This window comes from Microtus ochrogaster, chromosome 17 (genome assembly GCF_000317375.1).
Source record: "Microtus ochrogaster isolate Prairie Vole_2 chromosome 17, MicOch1.0, whole genome shotgun sequence".
NCBI lineage: Eukaryota > Metazoa > Chordata > Mammalia > Rodentia > Cricetidae > Microtus > Microtus ochrogaster.
Genome location: NC_022019.1, coordinates 13,038,451 through 13,049,500, shown reverse-complemented (window position 1 = coordinate 13,049,500; position 11,050 = coordinate 13,038,451). Strand labels below are relative to the sequence as shown.

The 11,050-nt window shown below is 46.1% G+C and overlaps 1 protein-coding gene across 4 annotated transcripts in view; it reads left to right on the top strand.

Moving 5' to 3' along the window:
• Positions 1–10,847, top strand: part of Fbxo16 (F-box protein 16) — a 52,962-nt gene extending 42,115 nt beyond the window's left edge. For 3 of the 4 annotated variants that reach the window (XM_026783261.1, XM_005355512.3, XM_026783263.1), the window contains one exon: positions 10,585–10,847. In XM_026783261.1, the coding sequence (XP_026639062.1) occupies positions 10,585–10,755 (171 nt within the window). In that variant the 3' untranslated portion in view covers positions 10,756–10,847. Of the gene's footprint in view, positions 1–9,691; positions 9,718–10,584 lie in introns of all 4 variants that reach the window. The other variant, XM_026783262.1, reaches the window with a different exon arrangement.
• The last annotated feature ends 203 nt before the right edge of the window (positions 10,848–11,050 follow it).

Sequence of the window (11,050 nt, the reverse complement as noted above, 5' to 3'; positions counted from 1 at the left end):
CTGTCCAGAGGCCTAAGAGCCACACAATCAGGTGTATACAGCAGCAAAAACACATCTTGATACCGATTTCTGTTTCTTTTTCTGATGTGATAAAATACTCAGACAGAAGCAACCTATGGGGGAACAGGTTTATTTAGCTAGCAGTTCTGGGTTATAGTTCATCATCGTGGGGGAAATCAAGGCAGCGGGAACTTGAAACAGCTGGTCGGTCGTATTACATCTACAGTCAAGAGAAGAAAGCAATGAGCAGATGAGAGCATGCTGGCACTCAGTGTACCTTCCCCATTGTCTACAGTCTGGCATCCCCTGCTTGGAATGGCCCCACCCATAGTCAAGATGTCTCTTCTCACATGAATTAACTTAAGACAGTTCCTCACAGATAGACTCAGAGACCCAGCCCACAGGTGACTCTAGATTTTGTCAAGTTGACAGCCATCACAAGCACCTACGATGGTAGGGGCACCTAGTCCTCCTCCAGTACATGCTGTCTTTCTTGTTTACTTTGCCATCTAAGGACACAGATTGGAACTAAGATGGCCTATGCACAGTGCTCAGTATCACTATTTCAGGAGCTTGGGAATTTAACCCAGGGCACTTAAGCTCCCTGGGGACTATTTCCTCATCTGGGAAAATGGAGACAGTTGAGAAGACTGATCCAGGCTTGGGAGGAGGTGAGGCATTTAGCATAGTTCTTAGCTCAAAGTGGACACCCACCGGCAGTTGGCAGTCATGGTAATATGCATGGCACATCTCTAATCTGCAAAGCCCAGGCCTCTTTTCATTTCTGTTTGTTGCACACTGTGCCCTGACATTAAGCTTTTTAAGGGGACAGTGGTTTATTTGGCTCACAATTCCAGATGACAGTCCGTCATTGCAGTAAAGTCAAGGCAGAAACTAGAAGCAGCAAGTCACATCCACAGTCAGGAACAGAGAGAGAATGGAGCCAAGCACGCTTGCTGGTGCTCAGCCCCTCTCTATACTTACACAGGGCAGAACCCCAAAGCAGTGCCGCCCTCTGTTTCTCTTTCAGCCTGGGTCTGACCACATCAGTTAGACAGTAAAGGCAGACCCCCATGGACATGCCCACAGCCAACCCGACGTAGACAGTCTCTCACTGAGACACCTTTTCCAGGTGATTTCAGATTGTGTCATGTTGACCCACACTTTCTTTTTTTTTTTAATATTTATTTATTTTTTATGTATACAATAGTCTATCTGTATGTATGTCTGCAGGCCAGAAGAGGGCACCAGACCCCATTACAGATGGCTGTGAGCCACCATGTGGTTGCTGGGAATTGAACTCAGAACCTTTGGAAGGGCAGGCAATGCTCTTAACCACTGAGCCATCTCTCCATCCCTGACCCACACTTTCTGAGTGACACCACAGAACATTCCACACCTGACCTCCGAGCACGTGTCACGGTAAAAAAAAAAAAAAAAGTTACGGGGCTTGGAGACATCCCATAAACTCGCCTTCAGGATACATGTGTACCGTGTATACAAAACATCTGTGAATTCCCTCTGTAGACTCAGAGCCCATCCCTGAGGCGGCTCATCCTTCATATGCGAATAGCCCAGAATCAGATCCTTCTGCTCCCGAGCTTTGCAGATAATGATTACTGTACGAGCAGTACAGTTAGAGACCGAGTCACACCTGGGCCTCCCCCCTCCCCCCCCCCCGCAGAGCAGCTGTAGGAGACAGCTGCCGGAAGCAGACAGAGGAGCTGGAGGAGGAGCCCTGCAGCCAGAAGGCAGAGTTCAGAGACTCCAGACAGAGGCAGGAATATTTGGGCTCTGCCATTTTCCCCCAGTTTCCTCTCACCTCTGTTTTGTCTTCCGAAGTGGGCGGGGCTGGGTTCAGTCATGTGCTCGCCTATGACTTCATTCATGAAGCCCTGGGTTCAATCCCCAGCACCACATCAGCTGAGTTTGGTGACCTCACCTGTCATTCCAACACTCAGGTGATAGAGAGAGGAGAATCAGAAGTTTAGTGTCAACCTTGACTACGCAAGTTCAAGGCCAGCCTGGGCCAGAAACCCTGTCTCAAAACAAAGTAAAAATGAAGTGCAAGCCTTATGTTTTCTTTGCCCATATGGCCTTTGCACCACTGTGTGTTTGGACATGAATGTATATATGTTGTGTGTCTGTGTACATTCCCTCCACTGGCTCCTCAGAAGTCTCGCACTTGACTCCATTCTCCCAGACTGAAGCACGGAGTGTACCGAATACACTGCCACCAATTCTCTCTATCCGTGTTGGTGCCTAAAAGACCTGGGAACCCCTGTCTAGAGCCTGCATTTCTCAGAACTGCTGAGAGAGCTGAGTTCGTCTTATTGCCCCCATTATTGGTGTACTAGATATAATGAATGACCTCAACATTTCCCATTAAAAGGACCTTCCTGCTTCTCTGTCACCAGACATTTAGACATATGGCAAATGGCTATCTAAACAAAAACATTTGGCACAAAGTAACATCTACCTAGGATCTACCAGAAAAGAATGTTGCTTGTGAATTACATGTTGTTAGTTATGTGCATATCTGTGATAACAGGTTTAAATCCCTGCTACCATAGTGTTTAAACTTTATATGAACATAGTGGGGGGATGCTTATGTGTGTGCATCTGTGTTTATGTAGTTTTTGTATGTATGTATGTATGTACTTAGGTGTGTACACATGTATGTGCACGTCTATATGCATATGCATGTATATGAATATGTATGTGTGTCTATATGTATGTGTATGCATGTGTATATGTGTGTGTATTTATATGTATGTGTGCATGTATGTATATGTGTGTATGTTCCAGCTGTACCCATTTTCTCCCAGTTTTCTTTCCTCTTTGCTTTGCCTTCTGAAGTAGGAACCTGTGGCTTAGTCAGTCATGTGCTTGCCTAGCATTCATGAAGCATTCATACATACATGTTTATGTATGTATATGTATTGTGTTAATCTATGTGTATCTATGTGTGTTTATGTATATATACATATGTATGTATATGGATGTTCGTGTGTATGCATGTGGGTTTGTATATGTGTGTATTAGGAATTTTAAGAAATTATGTGTGTTTATGTTTGTATGTGTATATTTATGTATATACATATTATTATGTGTATTTATTTGTATATGTATGCAACTATTATGTATTTGTGTATGTATACATATCTATTAGTGTGTATGTGTATATATATGTGTCTGTATGTATGTCTGTGTGTGCATGTGTGTGTGTGTGTGTGTGTGTATAGCGTTTGGTATATGAGGCTTCTTTGGAACTCTCCTGGGAGTCACTGTGCTGAGATATGGCTGTTTTGGAGCAGAAGTCAGCACGCTGCCTGGGTTGTATAGCCCAAGCGTATTTTGCAACATGTCTGCTTTATTTCCCCTACTTGGATGGCTGAGTGGCATAGACTTGAAGTCTTGGGTTAAAATTTCAAAACCCTGACTAAATTGCCCCATCTTCCTCCGCAGCTGGCAGTTTTGCCTCAAAATAACGAAGAACAAAGCCATGTTTGAGGCGTCCAGATGGTGCTGATGATGTCCCTCTGCTCTGTCCTTTCTGTTTCCCCAGAACAAGAGAGGAGGGAAGGGGACACCCTCCGTAGGTGCTGACCAAAGCAGGGTCCCGACCAGATGGGCCTGAGCAGCTTTCTGGGCTCCCAGTGACAGGACACGGCTCTTCTGTACAGAGCAGCAGCTCGGCCTTCACCTCCTGTAGACCCTGTGCCCACAGAAGGAGCCCCTCTCAGTGAGGGCTCCTCATTCAGTGAGACCTCGTCTGCACTGACGGTCACCAGCCAGTGCTTAGATGTGACTCTCACAAAAACCTTCTGTTTTCATAATTTTCAAATAATAATTACAATCCACATTTAGACCCAGGGTTATATACCGCCCTGGATTCTGAGTCATAATACAATACATAAGGGATATGATTCCTAAACACTGAGGGGGGTGGTGATGTCTTCTACACAGTGAATACTTGCCATGTCTCCGCTGTCCCTCTGATACTGAATCTCATTGCTGGCCTCAAACCAATGAACTCAAATGATTTTCCTGCTTCGGCTTCCCAAGTACTTGGGGCTATAGGCACCTGCCTGTGCTTGGCTCTGCCACTGTCTTTTTTAATTAATTAATTTATTTATTATATTTAAAGATTATGAGAACAAGTGAGTGTTTGATTCCAGGCACTTACATTGATGGCCACCGGCTTTCCGGGAGAGCTAGTGGGACACCTTATGTATATTCTTAGCGCTGTATTTCCTCGTTCTCCAGACTCACTAACTGCCTTACCTAACTCTCTTCATTGATCCATGGACTTATCTGATGGTGTTGTCCATATGGCTGTTCCAGGCGGCTGCACATACATAGAAAACTCTTAAGAAATCAACTGTAGGTTGGAGAACGCAGGTTTGTGTGCCGACTTATTCATGCAGGTTGTTTCCTGCTTGCCGCTTGTTTGGGGCACCGCCATGTCTTGGGTTTCTCAGCTTCAGCAATCTGTGGATCCTCTCATCCACTTTTCCAGTACCCAGCCTACCGTCAGCATTTTCTGTGCCTGTTTCGTAATCTGCCTGCTGCAGCCATTGCCCCAAAGGAAGGAGACACTGGAGTGGCTCTCACTGAGTCAACGAGTATTCTGCAGGCACTGGACTAGGGACACAAACAGGGTAAGACAAGTCCCTGCCCTCAGGTGGCTCGTAGGCTGGAGGGCAAAAGCTCCCAGCCAAGGAAGAAATAATTAGGTATCTAATTGTACCTATCTAAATAATTAGGTAGGTACAAATTGTACCAATATTTATTCAACTGAAGCCAGAAACTCAGCTGACATGTAGGGTTGAGGAACTTGTGGGTCTCCAAGTGAACCATTCAGGGGAGGTCTGAATGGAAGATCTAGAATCGCCATGAATATCTAGGTACAAGATACCCAGGAAGTAGGCCAATTCCAATGATTCCATGTTCAAAGCCTGAACTTACAGCAGCTGTGGTCAGCCGCACAAGACCCACACTAGAAGGGGTCTTCAACAGTCCATTGTGAGTGGGGGATGGGCTTGTGAAGTCTAGCTAAGGAACTGTTAGCATTGATGGTTGCTGGGGGTGGGGAGGGCAGGAGTCATTTTTCTTCAGTGGCATGGCCACTGTGAGTTGCCCATGTTCCAGTAAACACTCCTTAAACTCATTGGAGAGTTATAATAAAAATTTAAAAGCCACAGGCTAGAGACATGGCTCAGTGGTTAAGAGCACTAGCTGCTCTTCCAGAGGTCCTGAGTTCAATTCCCAGCAAGCATACTGTGGCTCACAACCATCTGTAATGAGATCTGGTCTCTCTCTTCTGGCCTGCAGGCAGACATCCTGGCAGAAACTGTATACATACTAAGTAAATAAATCTTAAAAAGAAAAAATTAAATTCCATGAAAGTAGGAGGGCACTTACTGAGAAGAAAGGGTTCAGAGGGAGTAGAAGGGAATTAGGGAGGGCACTAGGGAGTGAATCTGAGCAAAATAAATTATATGCATTATGAAGTTATCAGAGGATAAACAAAGATATTTTTTAAAGAGAGAGTAACAATATCTAACCCTGTGTTTTTATGTTGATGTGAATGGTGTATGCACATGTGCATATGTTCCCATGGGCTTATATTTTATGTATGCTTTTGCATCTGCATTTCCTGTGAGCATCGTGAACACACACAGGGTCTTTAGAAGGATATAAAGCGGCAGATAACCTTGGTTGACCTTGTAAGAGGGAGCACAGTGAATGGGGGATCTCACTGAGCCCTTCCTCATCTTTTCAATATTAAAATATGCAGAAAGGAAGCCTATGCAAACAATAAAGAAAGGGAGAGCAATCTCAGAGGCCTGTTTAGAGACGCCTGTTAAGGAAGAAGCCATGTGCCGGAAGGAGGGTTAGTGAAAACAGACTTGACCTAAAGTGCTCGGGGGTCAGATGAACCACTTGAAATCCGGACTCTGTCATCTCTCTAAAATAGACCTTGTTGCTAAGATTATGTTTGAGAAGTTGGACATCTCAGGGGTGAGGTGGGGGGGTAGCAAGGATCAGTAGGAAGAAAAAGGCTTGGGAATCCCTGGTGTTGGATGAGGGATTTTCTAGTTATCATTTCAGCCGCAGTCAGATGTTGCAAACCCAGATTCAGCACTGTAAGGGTTTGATTCTTTTATGTATCTTACCGCTTTTCTCTTAAATCTTATGACTCATGCCTGTAATCCCTTGAGAGGCTGAGGCAGGAGGATTGTCTGAATTTGAGACTAGCCTATGCTATATTGGTATGTTCCGTGCCAGCCTGGGCTACAGTGTATAAGACTCTGTCATACACACACACACACACACACACACACACACACACAGCCACAACAAAAAACAAACATTAAAGTCTTAAAGTGGGTTTGGGGTGATGATTCCATTGATAAAATGCTTGCCTTGCAAATGCAAGGACCTAAGTTTATCCTTAGCATCTGTATAAGGTATGTTTGTGCAGGAAGCTGGTGATGGTGGTAAACACTTGTAATCCCAGAGTTGGGAGGGTGAAGACAAGCAGATGGCTGGGGCTTCCTGGCCTCTCTCACTAGGCAAGTTCTAGGTTATTAAGAGACCTTGTCTCAAAAAAACAAGATGCATGGCACCTGAGCAATGACACTGGAGGTTGTCCTCTGGCTCCCACATGTACATCCACACACCTGCACACACACACGTGTGCACACACATGCATGCACATTCACACACCCATGCGCACCTACATACACACACTCACAAACCAAAGCAGACAAACCAAACTCAGTCTTAAACTGGAGAGGGGGGTCTGTAGCTGTTTTCTGGGGCAAGAAGAATGGACGTAAGAATACCAGCTTCCCAGAACTGCTCTCAGCGGGAAGGAGACAGCCAAGAGTCTGGACAGGTGGTGACAACTGCCGCAGAAGAGCAAGGCAGGGGGAGCTCCTGGGACCTGCCACCATGAAGACGGAGAGTGGCAAAGAGCCTGCCCAGGCCTGTGGCTGCCTCGGGCTCAGGAGCAAAGGGCTTCTCCACTCCAGTGACAGATGAGCAGGGCTCAGTAAGAGGATTAAAGCTGAAAGTGTTACAGGTGAGGGCGACAAGCCCGTTCTTGTTATCAGCAGAGCCAGGCCTTGTCCTCATCCAGCAGGCAGCACCGTCTTTATTGTTCCTGACGGGGCACAAAGGAACACTCCAGTCTGTCCTCTTGCCTCATGTGGATCTGGAGACAACTGGAAACAATCGCTCTATGGTGGGTTGATTCGCGTGGTGTTGAGAATTGGACCCAGGGCCTCACCCGTGCTAGGCAAATGTTCTACCATTGAGCTGTATCCCCAACTCGCTCTTTCTTTTTTGTTGTGAGACAAGGTTTAATTAAGTTAAAGTCAACTAAGTTAAGGTGCCCAGGCTGAGCTAGACCTTTCTGTAGCCCAGGTAGGCTTTGAACTTTAGCCTCTCTGCCTCTGCCTCTGCCTCCTAAGGGGCTTGCACCACAGGCCTGCATGAGCAGACCAGCCTCTGTAGGGATCGTAAGACAATACTGAAAATGTCAAACGAGAGGCAGTTCTATGCTCTTATCCCCCTGCTCCCACGCTTAACATTGACACTTTGACCTTTTAAACTTAGCCACTTGCTTCTTCAACCCTAGTTTTGTCTATCTTTTCTGGGGAAAAAAATCGCCATCCTACATATTCTGGACTTCTGAGGACAGCACCTGTGGACCCAGTGAAGTGCAAGACCCCAGGTTTGCAGGCAGGGAGACCAAGAGTCACAGAGATGAACGCTGATGTGCAAGAGCAAGCAGTCAAGGGGGCCCATTAATGTTCTAGGATCCCACTGATGGAAGAACCCCAGAAAGTGAAGGCATTCAAAATAGGTAGGCTCATGCATACCTGCAATCTCAGCATTTGAGAGGCAGAAGCAGGAGGATTGCTACAAGGTAAAGGTCAACTTGAGCCACACAGAGAAATGTTATCCCCTGGGGCTGGAGAGATGGCTCAGTGGTTAAGAGCACTGCCTGCTCTTCCAAAGGTCCTGAGTACAATTCCCAGCAACCACATGGTGGCTCACAACCATCTGTAATGAGATCTGGTGCCCTCTTCTGGCCTGCAGGTGTACATTCAGACAGAATACTGTATACACAATAAATAAAATCTTAAAAAAAAAAAAAAAAAGAAAGAAAGAAATGTTATCCCCAAAACACAAAGGCAGGGCTGAGGAGATGGCTCAGTCAGTAAACTGTTCTCTGTGAAATCGTGAGATCTGAGTTTGATACAAGGCAGTGCTCACATAAAAGTGGACAGCGGTGGCTGGCGTGAGTCTGCAATCTCAGTGTGGTGGTTTGTAAGAAAATGGCCCCCAGAGGGTGGTGGCACTATTAGGAGGTACGGCTTTGTTGGAGTGGGTATGGTCTTATTGGAGGAAGTGTGTCGCTGTGGAGGTGGGCTTAGAAGTCTCATGTGTGATCAAGCCACACCCAGTGTCTCAGTTCACTTCCTATTGCTTGCAAGTTGAGATACAGGACACTCAGCTCCTTCTCCAGCACCTTGCCTGCCTGCCTGTTCGCCACCATGTCGCACCACGATGGTAATGAACTAAATCTCTGAAAATGTAAGCTACTCCAATTAAGTGTTTTTCCTTTATAAGAGTTGCCATGGTTGTGGCAATAGAAACCCTAACTAAGACTCCAAGCATACTTGTAATCCCAGCTCTGGGAAGACAGACAGAGTGGTGCTTTCTGGCCAGCCAGTCCAGCTGAATTAGCAAGCTCCAGGCCAACAAGAGACCATGCCTCAGAAATCAAGATGGAGAACAATTGAGGAAAATAGCTGCTGTTGACTTTTGGCCTCCGCGTGTACATGTGTGTGAACACACATATAAAACATTTGAATCTCTAGGTGTAGTCATGCATGCCTATAAGCCTAGCACTCAGGAGGCAGGAGAATCAAGTGTTCAAAGTGGCCAGCCAGGGCTATATGAGACCTTGTCTCCAAAAAGAAAAAAGAAGAAGAAAAGAAAGAAAAAGAAAACATTCAAGCTTCTAGGAAAAGGTGGACCTTGAAGAATAAATTACCTGTAAGGCATTCACGCAGGTCACAGTGCTGGATGGGAGGGCAAGTGACAGCCATCACTGGTTTCTGAATCAATGAAAATAAAGAGTGAAATTTTCCACGATTCAGAGGAAGCCTGCACACGTCTGTCAGGGCATACGATAGATTAGTGATCCCATATGATCTGCCAGGATTGCGGAGGGTGGGGACACACTGCAGCCATGGGAACTGTCTTTCATCATTTGCATTGGAAATTGCAAACTATTTATTTTATTTTTTTTCTGTTGTGTGTGTGTGTGTGTGTGTTTTTTTTATTTTGTTTTAAGTCAGGTAGCCTAGAACTATGTAGCTCAGGCTGGCCTTGAACTTTCCGCAGCCCTTCTTCCTCCAATTTCAGACAGCTCGGATTATAGATGTTGGCTCGAGGGCCAATTTTTTAAGCTTAATTTATTACTTGATATTGGGTCTCACTGTGTAGATCAGTCTGGTTTCAGATCCACAGAGAGCTACCTGCCTCTGCCTCCCAAGTGCCTGGCTTCAAACTTTACAGAGCACGTCTCTCTTTCTTGCCTCAAGCTCAGATCACCTTTTCTTTTTCCTCTCTGTTCCTCCCTCTTCCGGTTCCTGCACACCACCAGATGTCAAGGAGAGAGCTCTTGTCACTGTGAGTTTGGGTTGGGATGTCAGCCTGGGTCATCTGCCTTGTTGGAGAGTGTGCATGCGGATGGGTAGAGTGAAAAGCATGGGGGCCATGCTGGTGGTCCCTGGTCTAAGACACAGAAGTCTCTGGAGCCAGCTGTAACACTGTGCTGTGTGACTATGGACTGTAGCTCGCATGCCTGCTCCTCCGTTTCATTTGCTTATAAAATGGAGATTGTGAATACCGCCCTCCCTCCTTCCTGCCCTCCCTCCCTCCCTCCCTCCCTTTCTAGCTCATGATTTTCTTGAGGTTCAAATAAAATGTGGTGGGGACTGGGGAGCTAGCCCAGTCTATAAAATGTTTGCCTTGCAAGCATGAGGACCTGAATTTGACCCCCAGCCCCCATGTAAAGAGCAAGGTGTGGTGGTGTATACCTATAATCTCAGCACTTTGGAGGGCAAGACAGGGATCCCTGGGGCTCACTGACTGGCCGACTTGGCCTAATTGATGATCCCCACACCACTGAGAGACCGTGTATCAAAAACTCAAGGTGGGTGGCTCTTGAGGAATGAACTCAGTGCCTGCATGTGCACGTGCACGCATGTGTGTGTGTGTGTGTGTGTGTGTGTGTGTGTGTGTGTGTGTGTGTGTGTACACATGCGTGTGTGTGCATGAGTGTGAAAGCTATTTTGGGGGTGAAAATTTACTAGTTATATACTTCAAAATGAAGTCTGCTTGGGAGTGATGTAGGGATTACTGGGAAAGTTTAGAAACCCTTCTCTTCCTTATGAATGCCTCATGCTGCATCGTGGCGTTATAATAAGTTTAATTGTATGACGTCATTTGGCACTTTAGTAACCTTCCCTCTGTTTGGTACTTTTCCTTCCCTAGATGTCCCTGAGTTCCCATCCGAAAGTTCCAGTTCATCCCGCTTGGCCTCTTCATCTGCCAGTGGGACCCTCAGATCCTGAAGCAGCAACTCAGATTCTCACGGAACATTTTCCCAGACACCCTGGGCTTCAGTCACCCCCCGCAGAGGCTCCAGAGTGGACACTGACTTAAGAATGGAAAAGGAATTTTCTAGAAAGGACAAGGTATTCTTCACAGCTGAGGATGGATTCTAACAAGTCCCTCCATTAAACTCTTGATTTATATACCTTGTGAGTGGTCCTACGAGTCTATCTTGGAAAAAGGGAATGAACAGCAGAAATGGTAACAAGTGCAGAACCTTGGGAATTTGTCAGTAGATATGTCAGCTTTGATGAAGGGATGTCTGATGGCCTCATTGATGATACTGGGCGAGTCGGGGTCCTAGAGGGAAGTGACACCCCCAGGACTCCTAGAGTGGTTGGTAAAG